Source organism: Ovis aries, chromosome 4 (assembly GCF_016772045.2).
Source record: "Ovis aries strain OAR_USU_Benz2616 breed Rambouillet chromosome 4, ARS-UI_Ramb_v3.0, whole genome shotgun sequence".
NCBI lineage: Eukaryota > Metazoa > Chordata > Mammalia > Artiodactyla > Bovidae > Ovis > Ovis aries.
This window is the reverse complement of record NC_056057.1, coordinates 88148935-88166003: the sequence shown is the minus strand read 5'-3', so window position 1 is coordinate 88166003 and position 17069 is coordinate 88148935. Positions and strand designations below refer to the sequence as shown.

Sequence of the window (17069 nt, the reverse complement as noted above, 5' to 3'; positions counted from 1 at the left end):
TGGAAGCTTGAGACTAACTTGAAGGCAATGGAAATCTACTGAATTATTTTAAACAGGCACAGGAGCCTGTTTAAACACAAATAATCAAATTTGTGTTTCAGATTGGAGATAAATGGAGGGAAGAGATGTGGAAGGTAGTTCCCATGATCCCAGTAAGGCCTACGTAAGGCTATAGAATTAAAGAGCAGAGAGAGAGAGAATGAAAAGATACATAGGAGTTGAGTGATTTAACCATATACTGAGTGAGATGTGAACTCATTTTACTATCTGTTAATGGCTCTTGCCTTGTTGACAGGGTTGGTAGGTGGAGGAGTCAGCTTGAGAAGGAAATACTCCAGTGGGAAGACCCCAAGTGTCAGTTTCATCAATTCCCCTAACAATGCCTGGCTTATAAATATGTATACCTGTCTTTTTTTTTTTTTTTTTTTTAATGCTGGTTTCCCAGGAATAGTGAGCCTAGGTATCTGATGTTTTAGATACATGAAAGTAGTTTTGTATTTTTTTTTAATACAGTAAATATATACTGTTCTGCCAGCATCTGGTTGGTACATTTAACATTTTCTTAAGTTGGGTGAGTGCTGTAGGGTCTTGATTGTCTCATTGACCTTAAGGCCTCACCCATCAGAAGCAACCACACTTATCTGATCTTTACCCTTTGGCGTCTATTCAAAGGTTGGATGCCTTGGAGGAAATGAGAAGGACTGGAATGCAAGGGTGTCAGTATGAGGTGTGGCTTTTGTTGTTGGCTCATACTTGTGAGATAATGGGAAGGGTATGAAGGATTTTTTGAGTCTACTGGGTCAAGTCATTTTCCTTGACACTTCTGAAATGCTGATGTGTCTATATATGGAACCATTGCTGACCTGAGGGAGACTCCCTATGGTAGCATATCCCATTTTCTACTGCTAATAGAACAGGCTGAACCTTTGGGATGGGATGGAGGTCCTCAGAGTAAGGACTGTGGTGATAAAGCTTGTGGTGATATTTGCCAGCACGCTCAACAAGACACAGGCTTCCCTGGTGTCTCAGGGGTTAAAGAATCTACCTGCAATGCAGGAGACACAGGAGATGTGGGTTTGATCCCTGGGTCAGGAAGATTCCCTGGAGAATGAAGTGGCAACCCACTCCAGTATTCTTGCCTGAAAACTCCCACGGACAGAGGAGCCTGGAGGGTTACAGTTCAAAGGGCAGCAAAGAGTTGGACATGACTGAGCGACTAAAGAACAACATATGCTCAACGTGACACATCTAACTGGTGGGGAAGTCTAAGTTTTCTGTGTTTCCAGTAAGCAAACGTGATTAAGGTTTTGGAATTGGAAATTGTACTGAATAAACATGTTTTGGGGGGGCAGAATTCATTGCTTGCAGAAGACTCCTTTTGCCAATTAATTATACAATTCAGTGATTTTCAAAAAACTTTTCTAAACATTTTTTCCTTTGACTAATATTTTAATATAGATAAAATAGCAAGACACCTTCTTTGCAACATCATTTATCTTCTTCCAATTTCATTTCCTTTTCAGATACTCTCAGATGCAACACAGCCTCTTGAAAGTCAGAATTTTTCTCCTGTGGTGCGAGATGTAAGTTATGAAAAGTATTTCTTTTCATGAATGTATTTTTTCCACCACTTTCCTTGATCCCTTTTCCTCTTTCCTTCCCTGTCTTTCTCCATCTCTGTCACTCTCTTTTCTCTGTTAGTCATGAGCCCATGGCTGTGGGACTAAATGTGCTGACTAAAGAATTGTCTTGTATCATATATATTCAGGCAGTGATTACATCTAACGGCATGTTGTCTAACAAGTATAAATATATCCAGAAGCTCCGAGAGAACAGGTAAGCCTCATTTACAACCTCTTGTTTAATACATTTATTCTTGGATCTCATGAGTATTTTTTAAATGCTTCCATATGAGTTCTTGATACTAGGATTATGCAATATATATTTTTTAAATATCTGTAAATACTAGGAATTTCAAATGAAGTGACTGGCTGAAACCAATGTGAGTTATTTTCCTTTGAACAGTACTGTAGCATCATTTTGGCTTTCTAATATCCATGTAAACTTGTGTGTAGGTAAGCAAAACTTCAAAAGCTCTCTCCCTGTTCTTTCTCTAGCATTTTGCGTATTGTAATGTCCCAACTATTCTCTCAAAGGAAAATGAGCAAGCTAACCCTTTCCTTGGCACTTTCAGATTGATTTCTAGTTGAGGATTTGGATTCTCTTTCACTTAGGATAATGTTTAGCAAACTGGACTCTTGGTTAGCAGTTAAGAAAAGTACTGAAAAAAGAAAATTTTGAGAGGTCAGTTTTCCCTGGGATTCTTATTAGGAGGAAAGTGTCAAAAAGTAATGAGACAAATCCACTGGAGAGAACGGTTCTCTTAGGAAGATACTTAGTTAAGGCCTTGGTTTCCATGATTGGCGTTACTACTCAAAATTTGGAAACATAGACATCGACATTGGAATGTTCTGGTATCCAACTCTTTGTACTTGGTCTGTGTTTATACCTGCTCTATTGGTCTATCACATTTAACAAAATGACCCATGCACTGAATTCTCAGGAGAAGCCAGAGTGGGAAAATTAGAAACAAACTGCCTGATCTTCTGTCTGTTATTCCACCTATAAGAAGTAAATAAGAGATCAAGTATTATCGTTATGCCTTTTCCATGTTTGTTGGTTAGCTTATACTTACTTTTGTGTGTTAGTGAAGTATTCTGTCATGATACCAGGGGTATATAATTTTTTTTTTTTTAATGAAAAAGCAATTAGTTTATAGAGCTCCATAAGTGAGTGTCTTATAGGGGAAACTTCATATATTTGTTCTTCATAGTTTTGTTTATCTTTGGATTTTCATTCTGATGATCTCTTTCTTACATGATTAATCTCAATGACATGTCTAACATGACTAGTCACTCTTTATATACCATATTCCATGTAGCAGCAGGTCTGACTGCTAGGACTTCCTGCCTTCCTTCCCAGGTAGAATCTTGTGCCAAGAGATTGAAAATGAAGATTGCATTTTGGAAGGAAATTAGAGTTTCCTTGAATCCCTGCCTTATTGTTTTGTTCTCTTTATTCGTTGTCCTGTGCTTAGTCGCTCAGGTGTGTCTGACTCTTTGCAACCCCATGGACTGTACCTTGCCAGGCTTCTCCATTCATGGGGATTCTCCAAGCAAGAATGCTGGAATGGGTCGCCATGCACTCCTCCAGGGGATCTTCCTGACCCAGGTCTCCCACATTGCAGGCAATTCTTTTACCATCTGAGCCACCAGGGAAGCCCCTTTATTTAGCACAGTAATTATTAACCAGGAGTGTGGGGTTGCTGATGGGGCAGATAGTATTAATATCTAGAAGTAAGTTTTCTTAAATGTATTTTGAACATTTTCTTTTTAGAGATCAAAATACTGTGTTTCATATACCCAAACTACAGAAGATGTTATTAGAAAGGATCTATAATAGCCAATGATAGTGCTTCCTTCTGGGAGGTGAAATGGGATAGAGGTGGAAGTTAAATGAAAGCTCCCATCATCAGTGATAGGAGTGTTGGGAGTGAAGAGAGGTGGGAGCATTTTATATTTACATTTATTTTTATTTACTTATAATTAATGAAATTAAGTGAAATTAGATTAAGGTTAAAGCTTGAGAGACATCCTAGCCTAAAAGATTCCAGCAACAGAGCCTTCTGCTTAAGTCTCTGGCACCAAACCGTATCCATGGTTTTATACTGATATCTGGGCATTTGATTCAGAAGACTTTTAATGAGTATCTTTAAGACAGAATGCAATGAGCAATAGTGGGCTTATAAAGATGGAGAAGACTTAGTCACTATCTTGGATGTCAGAGTTTGTAGGAAAGACAAATCATTAACTATCAGGCAAGTACAAATTCTAACAGAGAAATTCAAGAATTAGAGTTCTGCCTAGTGACTCATCTTAGATTTCTACATTTAACCCATACCATTTGTGATTTCAAGATTATGGTTTTAGAAAGAGACTCACAAACTTAGAAAATGAACATAGTTTCCCAAAGGGAAGGGATAGTTAGGGAATTTGGGAAGGTCATGCACATATTGATATATTCAAAATGGATAACCAACAAAGACCTATTGTGTAGTACATGGAATTCTGTTCAATGTTATGTGCCAGGCTGGATGGGAGAAGGGTTTGGGGGAGAATGGATACACGTATAGCTGAGTTTCTTCATTGTTCTCCTGAAACTATCGCAACATTGTTAATCGGCAATATCCCAATACAAAATAAAAAGTTTAGAGTTTGAAAAAAAAAAAGAGAGAAAATCATGGTTTTCACTGGTTTCAAGTGACCCAAAAGATAAATCACAAGACTGTGTCTAATATGGATAATAACCTCCTGCTCAGATTGTAGTATCCTCAGATTGTTGTGAGGAGTAAATAGGTTTCTGATAAAAGGCCCCTAGCATGATTTTGAATCAATGTCCTCCCCTGGAAGGATAGTGTGAGACCAAGTGACTCAGTTGTGAACAGCCAGGCATTGGTCCAGCACTTGTACCTCACAAGTGGCACTGGGAATTCATACACGTCAAAGATGTCTGGATCTATTGTTCATTATATGGGATATAAAATAATTAATGTAAAATGTTGGTATTGGGAACTCCTAGTGAGATTCTTATTGTAAGAAATGTGGGGGGGAAATGATTGCTTCACAGTCTAAGTTTTATTTATTTATTTTTAAAATATAAATTTATTTATTTTAATTGGAGGCTACTTTACAATATTGTATTGGTTTTGCCATACATTGACATGAATCTGCCATGGGTGTACATGTGTTCCTTACCCTGAACCCCCTTCCCAACTCCCTCCCCATACCATCCCTCTGGGTCATCCCAGTGCACCAGCCCCGAGCATCCTGTATCATGCATCGAACCTGGACTGGCAATTCATTTCACATATGATATTATATATGTTTCAATGCCATTCTCCCAAACCATCCCACCCTCGCCCTCTCCCACAGAGTCCAAAAGACTGTTTTATACATCTGTGTCCCTTTTGCTGTCTTGCATACAGGGCTATCATTACCATCTTTCTAAATTTTGTATATATGCATTAGTATACTGTATTGGTGTTTTTCTTTCTGGCTTACTTCACTCTGTATAATAAGCTCCAGTTTCATCCACCTCATTAGAACTGATTCAAATGTATTCTTTTCAATACCTGAGTAATACTCCATTGTGTATATGTACCACAGCTTTCTTATCCATTCGTCTGCTGATGGACATCTAGGTTGCTTCCATGTCCAGGCTATTATAAACAGTGCTGTGATGAACATTGGGGTACACATGTCTCTTTCAATTCTAGTTTCCTCAGTGTGTATGCCCAGCAGTGGGATTGCTGGGTCATAAGGCAGTTCTATTTCCAGTTTTTAAGGAATCTCCACACTGTTCTCCATAGTGGCTGTACTAGTTTGCATTCCCACCAACAGTGTAAGAGGGTTCCCTTTTCTCCACACCCTCTCCAGCATTTATTGCTTGTAGACTTTTGGATTGCAGCCATTCTGACTGGTGTGAAATGGTACCTCATCGTGGTTTTGATTTGCATTTCTCTGATAATGAGTGATGTTGATCATCTTTTCATATGTTTGTTAGCCATCTGTATGTCTTCTTTGGAGAAATGTCTATTTAGTTCTTTGGCCCATTTTTTGATTGGGTCGTTTATTTTTCTGGAATTGAGCTGCAGGAGCTGCTTGTACATTTTTGAGATTAGTTGTTTGTCAGTTGCTTCATTTGCTATTGTTTTCTCCCATTCTGAAGGCTGTCTTTTCACCTTGCTTATAGTTTCCTTTGTTGTGCAGAAGCTTTTAATTTTAATTAGGTCCCATTTGTTTATTTTTGCTTTTATTTCCAATATTCTGGGAGATGGCTCGGAGAGGATCCTGCTGTGATTTATGTCGGAGAGTATTTTGCCTATGTTCTCCTCTAGGAGATTTATAGTTTCTGGTCTTAAGTTTAGATCTTTAATCCATTTTGAGTTAATTTTTGTGTATGGTGTTAGGAAGTGATCTAGTTTCATTCTTTTACAAGTGATTGACCAGTTTTCCCAGCACCACTTGTTAAAGAGATTGTCTTTAATCCATTGTATATTCTTGCCTCCTTTGTCAAAGATAAGGTGTCCATAGGTGTGTGGATTTATCTCTGGGCTTTCTATTTTGTTCCATTGATCTATATTTCTGTCTTTGTGCCACTACCATACTGTCTTGATGACTGTGGCTTTGTAGTAGAGACTAAGTCAGGCAGGTTGATTCCTCCAGTTCCATTCTTCTTTCTCAAGATTGCTTTGGCTGTTCGAGGGTTTTTGTATTTCCATACAAATTGTGAAATTATTTGTTCTAGCTCTGTGAAAAATACTGTTGGCAGGTTGATAGGGATTGCATTAAATCTATAGATTGCTTTGGGTAGTATACTCATTTTCACTATATTGATTCTTCTGATCCATGAACATGGTATATCTCTCCATCTATTAGTGTCCTCTTTGATTTCTTTCTTTTATAGTTTTTGTATATATAGGTCTTTAGTTTCTTTAGGTAGATATATTCCTAAGTATTTTATTCTTTTTGTTGCAATGGTGAATTAATTTCTCTTTCTCTTTTCTCATTGTTAGCATATAGGAATGCAAGGGATTTCTGTGTGTTGATTTTATATCCTGCAACTTTACTATATTCATTGATTAGCGCTAGTAATTTTCTGGTGGAGTCTTTAGGGTTTTCTATGTAGAGGATCATGTCATCTGCAAACAGTGAGAGTTTTACTTCTTTTCCAATTTGGATTCCTTTTAGTTCTTTTTCTGCTCTGATTGCTGTGGCCAAAACTTCCAAAACCATGTTGAAGAGTAGTGGTGAGAGTGGGCACCCTTGTCTTGTTCCTGACTTTAGGGGAAATGCTTTCAATTCACCATTGAGGATAAAGTTTGCTGTGGGTTTGTCATATATAGCTTTTATTATGTTGAGGAATGTTCCTTCTATTCCTGCTTTCTGGAGAGTTTTATCTTAAATGGATATTGAATTTTGTCAAAGGCTTTCTCTGCATTTATTGAGATAATCATATGGCTTTTATTTTTCAATTTGTTAATGTGGTGAATTGCATTGATTAATTTGCGGATATTGAAGAATCCTTGCATCCCTGGGATAAAGCCCACTTGGTCATGGTGTATGATCTTTTTAATGTGTTGTTGGATTCTGATTGCTAGAATTTTGTTGAGGATTTTTGCGTCTATGTTCATCAGTGATATTGGCCTGTAGTTTTCTTTTTTTGTGGGATCTTTGTCAGGTTTTGGTATTAGGGTGATGGTGGCCTCATAGAATGAGTTTGGAAGTTTACCTTCCTCTGCAATTTTCTGGAAGAGTTTGAGTAGGATAGGTGTTAGCTCTTCTCGAAATTTTTGGTAGAATTCAGCTGTGAAGCCATCTGGACCTGGGCTTTTGTTTGCTGGAAGGTTTCTGATTACAGTTTCAATTTCCGTGCTTGTGATGGGTCTGTTAAGATTTTCTGTTTCTTCCTGGTTCAGTTTTGGAAAGTTGTACTTTTATAAGAATTTGTCCATTTCTTCCATGTTGTCCATTTTATTGGCATATAATTGCTGATAGTAGTCTCTTATGATCCTTTGTATTTCTGTGTTGTCTGTTTTGATCTCTCCATTTTCATTTCTAATTTTATTGATTTGATTTTTCTCCCTTTGTTTCTTGATGAGTCTGGCTAATGGTTTGTCAATTTTATTTATCCTCTCAAAGAACAAGCCTTTGGCTTTGTTGATTTTTGCTATGGTCTCTTTTGTTTCTTTTGCATTTATTTCTTCCCTAATATTTAAGATTTCTTTCCTTCTACTAACCCTGCGGTTCTCCATTTCTTCCTTTTCTAGTTGCCTTAGGTGTAGAGTTAGGTTATTTATTTGACTTTTTTCTTGTTTCTTGAGGTATGCCTGTATTGCTATGAAACTTCCCTTTAGCACTGCTTTTATAGTGTCCCACAGGTTTTGGGTGTTGTGTTTTCATTTTCATTCGTTTTGATGAATATTTTGCTTTCTTTTTTGATTTCTTCTTTGATTTGTTGGTTATTCAGCAGCGTGTTGTTCAGCCTCCATATGTTGGAATTTTTAATAGCTTTTCTCCTGTAATTGAGATATAATTTTACTGCATTGTGGTCAGAAAAGATGCTTGGAATGATTTCAATTTTTTGAATTTACCAGGCTAGATTTATGGCCCAGGATGTTATCTGTACTGGAGAAGGTTCCATGTGCACTTGAGAAAAGGTGAAATTCATTGTTTTCGGGTGAAATGTCCTATGGATATCAATTAGGTCTAACTGGTTTATTGCATCATATAAAGGTTATGTTTCCTTGTTAATTTTCTGTTTAGTTGATCTATCCATAGGTGTGAGTGGGGTATTAAATTCTCCCACTATTATTGCGTTATTGTTAATTTTCCCTTTCATACTTGTTAGCATTTGTCTTACATATTGTGGTGCTCCTATGTTACCGCTACTGCTAAGTTACTTCAGGCGTGTCTGGCTCTGTGTGACCCCAGAGACAGCAGCCCACCAGGCTCCCCGGTCCCTGGAACTCTCCAGGCAAGAACACTGGAGTGGGTTGCCATTTCCTTCTCCAGTGCATGAAAGTGAAAAGTGAAAGTGAAGTCGATCAGTTGTGTCCAGTCCTCAGAGACCCCATGGACTGCAGCCTTCCAGGCTCCTCCATCCATGGAATTTTCCAGTCAAGAATACTGGAGTGGGGTGCCATTGCCTTCTCCATGCTCCTACGTTGGGTGCATCAGTTCAGTTCAGTTGCTCAGTCGTGTCTGACTCTTTGCAACCCCATGAATCGCAGCACGCCAGGCCTCCCTGTCCATCACCAATTCCCAGAGTTCACTCAGACTCACTTCCATTGAGTCCGTGATGCCATCCAGCCATCTCATCCTGGGTCGTCCCCTTCTCCTCCTGCCCCCAATCCCAACCAGCATCAGAGTCCTTTCCAATGAGTCAACTCTTCGCATGAGGTGGCCAAAGTACTGGAGCTTCAGCTTCAGCATCATTCCTTCCGAAGTAATCCCAGGGCTGATCTCCTTCAGAATGGACTGGTTGGATCTCCTTGCAGTCCAAGGGACTCTCAAGAGTCTTCTCCAACACCACAGTTCAATCGCATCAGTTCTTCGGTGCTCAGCCTTCTTCACAGTCCAACTCTCACATCCATACATGACCACAGGAAAACCATAGCCTTGACTAGACGGACCTTAGTCCGCAAAGTAATGTCTCTGCTTTTGAATATACTATCTAGGTTGGTCATAACTTTTCTTCCAAGGAGTAAGCGTCTTTTAATTTCATGGCTGCAGTCACCATCTGCAGTGATTTTGGAGCCCAAAAAAAAGAAGTCTGACACTGTTTCCACTGTTTCCCCATCTATTTCCCATGAAGTGATGGGGCCAGATGCCATGATCTTCGTTTTCTGAATGTTGAGCTTTAAGCCAACTTTTCACTCTCCTCTTTCACTTTCATCAAGAGGCTTTTTAGCTCCTCTTCACTTTCTGCCATAAGGGTGGTGTCATCTGCATATCTGAGGTTATTGATATTTCTCCCAGCAATCTTGATTCCAGCTTGTGTTTCTTCAATCCAGCGTTTCTCATGATGTACTCTGCATAGAAGTTAAATAAGCAGGGTGACAATATACAGCCTTGACATACTCCTTTTTCTATTTGGAACCAGTCTGTTGTTCCATGTGCAGTTCTAACTGTTGCTTCCTGACCTGCATACAGATTTCTCAAGAGGCAGGTTAGGTGGTCTGGTATTCCCATCTCTTTCAGAATTCTCCACAGTTTATTGTGATCCACACAGTCAAAGGCTCTGGCATAGTTAATAAAGCAGATGTTTTTCTGGAACTCTCTTGCTTTTTCGATGATCCAGCGGATGTTGGCAATTTGATCTCTGGTTCCTCTGCCTTTTCTAAAACCAGCTTGAACATCAGGGAGTTCACGGTTCACGTATTGCTGAAGTCTGGCTTGTAGAATTTTGAGCATTACTTTACTAGCATGTGAAATGAGTGTAATTGTGTGGTAGTTTGAGCATTCTTTGGCATTACCTTTCTTTGGAATTGGTATGAAAACTGACCTTTTCCAGTCCTGTGGCCACTTCTGAGTTTTCCAAATTGCTGGCATATTGAGTGCAGCACTTTCACAGCATCATCTTTCAGGATTTGAAACAGCTCAACTGGAATTCCATCACCTCCACTAGCTTTGTTCGTAGTGATGCTTTCTAAGGCCCACTTGACTTCACATTCCAGGATGTCTGGCTCTAGATGACTGATCACATCATCATGATTATCTGGGTCGTGAAGATCTTTTTTGTACCGTTCTTCTGTGTATTCTTGCCACCTCTTCTTAATATCTTCTGCTTCTGTTAGGTCCAGACCATTTCTGTCCTTTATTGACCTATCTTTGCATGAAATGTTCCCTTGGTATCTCTAATTTTCTTGACGAGATCTCTAGTCTTTCCCATTCTGTTGTTTTCCTCTATTTCTTTGCATTGATCACCGAGGAAGGCTTTCTTATCTCTTCTTGCTGTTCTTTGGAACTCTGTGTTCAGTTGCTTATATCTTTGCTTTTCTCCTTGGCTTTTCACCTCTCTTCTTTTCTCAACTATTTGTAAGGCTTCCCCAGATAGCCATTTTGCTTTTTTGCATTTCTTTTCCATGGGGATGGTCTTGATCCCTGTCTCCTGTACAATGTCACGAACCTCATTCCATAGTTCATCAGGCACTCTATCTATCAGATCTAGACCCTTAAATCTATTTCTCACTTCAACTGTGTAATCATAAGGGATTTGATTTAGATCATACCTGAATGGTCTAGCGGTTTTCCCTACTTTCTTAAATTTAAGGCTGAATTTGGCAATAAGGAGTTCATGATCTGAGCCACAGTCAGCTCCTGGTCTTGTTTTTGTTGACTGTATAGAGCTTCTCCATCTTTGGCTGCAAAAAACATAATCAGTCTGATTTCGGTGTTGACCATCTGGTGATGTCCATGTGTAGAGTCTTCTCTTGTGTTGTTGGAAGAGGGTGTTTGCTATGACCAGTGCATTTTCTTGGCAAAGCTCTATTAGTCTTTGCCCTGCTTCATTCCGTATTCCAAGGCCAAATTTGCCTGTTACTCCAGGTGTTTCTTGACTTCCTACTTTTGCATTCCATTCCCCTATAATGAAAAGGACATCTTTTTTGGGTGTTAGTTCTAAAAGGTCTTGTAGGTCTTCATAGAACCATTCAACTTCAGCTTCTTTAGCATTACTGGTCAGGGCATAGACTTGGATTACTGTGATATTGAATGGTTTGCCTTGGAAACAAACTGAGATCATTCTGTCTTTTTTGAGATTGCATCCAGGTACGGCATTTTGAACTCTTTTGTTGATCATGATGGCGACTCCATTTCTTCTGAGGGATTCCTGCCCGCAGTAGTAGATGTAATGGTCATCTGAGTTAAGTTCACCCATTCCATTCCATTTTAGTTCGCTGATTCCTAAAATGTTGATGTTTTCCCTTGCCATCTCTTGTTTGACCACTTCCAATTTGCCTTGATTCATGGACCTGACATTCCAGGTTCCTATGCAATATTGCTCTTTACAGCATCGGATCTTGCTTCTATCACCAGTCGTATCCATAACTGGGTATTGTTTTTGCTTTGGCTCCATCCCTACATTCTTTCTGGAGTTATTTCTCCACTGATCTCCAGTAGTATTTTGGGCACCTAATGACCTGGGTAGTTCCTCTTTTGGTATGCCATCATTTTGCCTTTTCCTATTGTTCATGGGGTTCTCAAGGCAAGAATACTGAAGTGGCTTGCCATTCCCTTCTCCAGTGGGCCACATTCTGTCAGGCCTCTCCACCATGACCCGCCTGTCTTGGGTTGCCCTGCAGGCATGGCTTCGTTTCATTGAGTTAGACAAGGCTGTGGTCCTAGTGTGATTAGATTGACTAGTTTCCTGTGAGTATGGTTTCAGTGTGTCTGCTCTCTGATGCCCTCTTGCAACATTTACCATCTTACTTGGATTTCTCTTACCTTGGCGTGGGGTATCTCTTCACAGCTGCTCCAGCAAAGCACAGATGCTGCTCCTTACCTTGGATGAGGGATATCTCCTTACCGCCACCATTCCTGACCTTCAACATGGGATAGCCCCTCTTGGCTCTCCTGTGCTGTGCAGCCACCACTCCTCGGGTTGCTCCTCCTGGCCCTGGGCATGGGTGGCTCCTCCCAGCTGCTGCCCCTGGCCTCAGGCTCGGGGTGGCTCCTCAAGGTCACTGCCCCTGGCCTCGGGTGTGAGGTGGCTTCTCCTGGCCGCCCCTGATCTCAGATGTGGGGTGTATCCTCCCGGCCGCCACTGACCTCGGACTAGGGGTAGCTCCTCTGGGCCGCCGCCCCTGGCCTAAGACGTGGGGTGTCTCCTCCCGGCTCTCGCTCCTGCCCTCGGACGTGGGATAGCTCCTCCCAGCCGCCGCCACTGACCTCGGATGCAGGGTAGCTCCTCTTGGCTGTTCCTGCGCTGTGGCAGCTGGGCACTCTAGGCCGCTGCCCCTGACCTCAGACTTGGGGTAGCTCCTCTCGGCTACGCCTAGTGAGCCGGCCCGCAGCCGCCCGTGCCTAGTGAGCCGGCTCTGCAAGCCGGCTTGATTGTTATATCTTCTTCTTGGATTGATCCTTTGATCATTATGTAAGTGTCCTTCTTTGTCTCTTTTCACAGCCTTTGTTTTAAAGTCTATTTTATCGGATATGAGTATTGCTACTCCTGCTTTATTTTGGTCTCTATTTGCATGGAATATCTTTTTCCAGCCCTTCACTTTCAGTCTGTATGTGTCCCTTGTTTCGAGGTGGGTCTCTTGTAGACGATATATATAGAGGTCTGGTTTTTGTATCCATTCAGCCAGTCTTTGTCTTTTGGTTGGGGCATTCAAACTATTTACATTTAAGGTAATTATTGAGTATGATCCCGTTGCCATTTACTTTATTGTTTTGGGTTCGGGTTTATACACCCATTTTGTGTTTTCTGTCTAGAGAAGATCCTTTAGCATTTGTTGGAGAGCTGGTTTGGTGGTGCTGAACTCTCTCAGCTTTTGCTTGTCTGTAAAGCTTTTGATTTCTCCTTCATATTTGAATGAGATCCTTGCTGGGTACAGTGATTTGGGCTATAGGTTATTTTCTTTCATTACTCTAGGTATGTCCTGTCATTCCCTTCTGGTCTGAAGAGTTTCTATTGAAAGATCAGCTGTTATCCTTATGGGAATATCCTTGTGTGTTATTTGTTGTTTTTCCCTCGCTGCTTTTAATATTTGTTCTTTGTGTTTGATCTTTTGATTAATACGTGCCTTGGGGTGTTTCACCTTCGGTTGATCCTGTTTGGGACTCTCTGGGTTTCTTGGACTTGGATGATTATTTCCTTCCTCATTTTAGGGAAGTTTTCAACTATTATTTCCTCAAGTATTTTCTCATGGTCTTTCTCTTTTTCTTCTTCTTCTGAGACTTCTATGATTTGAATGTTGGGGTATTTAATATTGTCCCAGAGGTCTCTGAGATTGTCCTCATTTCTTTTAATTTGTTTTTTTTTTTCTCTCTGTTTCATTTATTTCTACCATTCTATCTTCTACCTCACTTATGCTATCTTCTGCCTCCATTATTCTACTGTTGGTTCCCTCCAGTGTTTTTTATCTCATTTATTGTAGTATTCATTATATATTAACTCTTTTTTATTTCTTCTAGGTCCTTGTTAAACCTTTCTTGCATCTTCTCAATCTTTGTCTCTAATCTATTTATCTGTAACTTCATTTTGTTTTCAAGATTTTGGATCATTTTCACTATCATTATTCAGAATTCTTTACAAGTAGATTCCCTATCTCTTCCTCTTTCGTTTGGTTTGGTGGGCATTTATTCTGTTGCTTTACCTGCTGGGTATTTCTCTGCCTCATCTTGTTTATATTGCTGCATTTGGGGTGGCCTTTCAGTATTCTGGCAGTTTGTGGAGTTCTCTTTATTGTGGAGTTTTCTCACTGTGGGTGGGGTTGGATGGGTGGCTTGTCAAGGTTTCCTGGTTAGGGAAGCTTGTGTCGGTGTTCTAGTCGGTGCAGCTGGATTTCTTCTCTCTGGAGTGCAGTGAAGTGTCCAGTAATAAGCTATGAGATGTCAATGGGTTTGGAGTGACTTTGGGCAGCCTGTATATTGAAACTCAGGGCTATGTTCCTGTGTTGCTGGAGAATTTGTGTGGTATGTCTTGCTCTGGAACTTGTTGGCCCTTGGGTGGTGCTTGGTTTCAGTGTAGGTATGGAGGCATTTGATGAGCTCCTGTCGATTAATGTTCCCTGGAGTCAGGAGTTCTCTGGTGTTCTCAGGATTTGGACTTAAGCCTCCTGCCTCTGGTTTTCAGTCTTATTGTTACAGTAGCCTCAAGACTTCTCCATCTGTCACTTCCAAGGTGGTTCCCTCAGTTTTAGCTTCTTCTGTTTGCTGGTCTCTTCAGTGTCTAATTTTCGTCCTGACACAAGGGGGTGGTGGTGGACAGTTCTTTATGCTCCCTTGTTCAGTCCTTATGTGGGGAGGGAGGGACGCTGCAAATGAATAACACTGGTGTGTGCTTGCAGTGTCTTGGCCACACTGGGTTTGACCCCGCTCACAGCTTGTGTGCTTTCCCTGTCTACACTGCTTAGGCTCTAGGTTGCTCTGCCAGGAACTGTCTGAGGCTGGCCCTGGGTTGTATGCACTTCCCAGGTCTAAGCCGCTCAGGTTCAGATACTCAGGTACTCCTCAAAGGCACAGACTCGGTTGGGCCTGCGTTTTGTGCCTTTCCCAGGTCTGAGCAACTCAGGTGACCAGGTGTTTGGCGAGCGTGGTAGCTGCGACTTATCGCCTCCCCTGTCCCTGCCACTTGGTTTTCTGGGTGTACAACCGGCACACCTTCTCAGGTGGCTGTCGACCGTCCAAAACCCCAAGAAGTCTTGGTTAGCAATGAAGCCTGCTTGCAGTTTGGTAGATGATGCCTCTCTGGGGCCACGATTGTCCCCTTCCAGCTTTGGCTGCCCTCGCCTACTTGTCTCCGGCTGGGGATGGGCCGGTCCGCAGCCAGCCAGCTCTGCTCAGTCCTTTGTTCTGTGAGCGGTCCTGACAGTGTCTTAGGTTAGGGCTTTTCGCATAGCTCTAGTCAGTCCTTTGTTCTGTGAGTGCGTCTGGCGGTGTCTTAGGGTAGGGCTTTTCACAGATTAGCTATCCCACAGTCTGGTTTGCTTTCTCAAGTTAGTTCCCTCAGATTGCCCTGGGGCATTCAGGCCCGGTCCTTACTCTAAGCAATGCAGCTCTCGCCTCCCTGCCCAGCCCCTGCTTGCTAGTGGGGGATGCGGGCGTCTGCGCTGCTTCTCCACTGGGAGTTACTGTTGGGCACGTAATTTGTGGGTTTTAATTATTTATTTTTTCCTCCCAGTTATGTTGCCCTCTGAGGTTCTAAGGCTCGCCACAGACTCACCAGTGAGAGTGTTTCCTGGTGTTTGGAAACCTCTCTTTTTTTAAGACTCCCTTCCCAGGATGGATCTCTGTCCCTACCTCTTTTGTCTCTCTTTTTATCTTTTATATTTTTTCCTACCTCCTTTTGAAGACAATGGGCTGCTTTTCTGGGTGCCTGATGTTTTCTGCCGGCATTCAGAAGTTGTTTTGTGGAATTTACTCAGCGTTCAAATGCTCTTTTGATGAATTTGTGGGGCAGAAAGTGGTCTCCCTGTCCTATTCCTCCACCATCTTAGGACCACCTCCTGCTTCACAGTCTATGTTTTAGTTTGGTTTGGGGACAGCAATTTTTTATTTAAAACTTTTTTTGTTAATATTTTCTCCCCTCCTTTTATTTACAGGGAACGTGCTCAGTCACTTTCAATGGGCACCAAGAAAAAGGTCTTGGTTCTTGGATCTGGTTACGTATCTGAGCCTGTATTGGAATACCTGTCGAGAGATGACAGTATTGAAATAACAGTAGGTAAATAAGTCCCAATTTTTAAAGAAGAAGAAGTAAAACTGATTTCAAAACATGGTTACTCTGTGAATTTTAAATCACAGTCTTGTTTCTAAACTTCAAAAAATAATTTTTGGAGATGTTAAAGTGTGTTTTACTCTCTGATTAGTGACAGGAAATCTAAAGCTTGGACTTTTTAATTCTTGAAACAGGTTCTGACATGAAGAATCAAATTGAACAATTAGGCAAGAAATATAATATTAATCCTGTTAGCCTGCACATTGGTAAACAAGAAGAGGAGTTGAGCTCCTTGGTGGCAACACAGGATCTTGTCATCAGGTTAGTATGTAGCAAGAAATGATTGACATATGTTTCGTTGTTATTTTTTTAGTTTCTCTCTTCTGTCTTCTCCTTTCCCCTTCTCCCTCTATCCTTCCCTCCTCTCTCCTCTCCTTTTCTCTTCTCTCAATAAACTTTTTTTTTTAATGTATATTTATTTATTTGGCTGCACTGTGTCTTAGTTGCAGTATGTGAACTCTTAATTGCTACATGTGGGATCTCGTTCCCTGACCAGGGATCAAACCCAGACCCCCTGCATTGGGAGTACAGAGTCTTAGCCACTGGACCACCAGGGAAGTCCCTCAATAAACTTTTAAATTGAAGTGTGCATCTGGGAAAGTGCATAACTCAGAGCTAGGTAGTTCAATGAATTTTCACAAAGTGAACACAGCATGTAACCATCACTCACATCAGAAACAGAATATAATAGCAACCAAGAAGCTCTCCTTGTGCCTCTATTTATTACTAGTCCCATCCTTCAAGGGTAAGCACTGTCCTGGCTTCTAACATAGAGATTCATTTTTGCTAGTTTTCATTGTGTACAATCAAAATCTTTTAGTGTGTCCCATTTTGTGGCTGCCTTCTTTCATTCAGTATTGTGACTGTGAGAGTCTTCTGTTTTGTTGTCTGTAATTGTAGTTTATTCTCTTTGCTGTGTAATGTTCCATTATGTGAATATACTATTATTATCCATTTGACTAGTGATGGATATTTAGGTTGTTCCGAGAATTTGGCTATTATGAATT

General features: G+C 41.0%; 1 protein-coding gene and 1 non-coding gene across 6 annotated transcripts in view; one reads left to right on the top strand and one right to left on the bottom strand.

Moving 5' to 3' along the window:
* Positions 1 to 17069, top strand: part of AASS (aminoadipate-semialdehyde synthase) — an 86214-nt gene that overhangs the window by 33751 nt on the left and 35394 nt on the right. For all 5 annotated transcript variants that reach the window (XR_006059665.2, XR_009600432.1, XM_012177031.5 and 2 more), the window contains exons 12-15: positions 1524 to 1583; positions 1769 to 1836; positions 15887 to 16008; positions 16197 to 16323. Coding sequence is in view for 3 of the 5 variants with exons in the window: in XM_012177031.5 (XP_012032421.3) it covers positions 1524 to 1583; positions 1769 to 1836; positions 15887 to 16008; positions 16197 to 16323 (377 nt within the window). In the remaining 2 variants the exon portion in view is untranslated. The remainder of the gene's footprint in view (positions 1 to 1523; positions 1584 to 1768; positions 1837 to 15886; positions 16009 to 16196; positions 16324 to 17069) is intronic.
* TRNAG-CCC (transfer RNA glycine (anticodon CCC)) lies at positions 16547 to 16619 on the bottom strand. The gene has a single exon. It is a non-coding gene; the product is annotated as a tRNA-Gly (tRNA).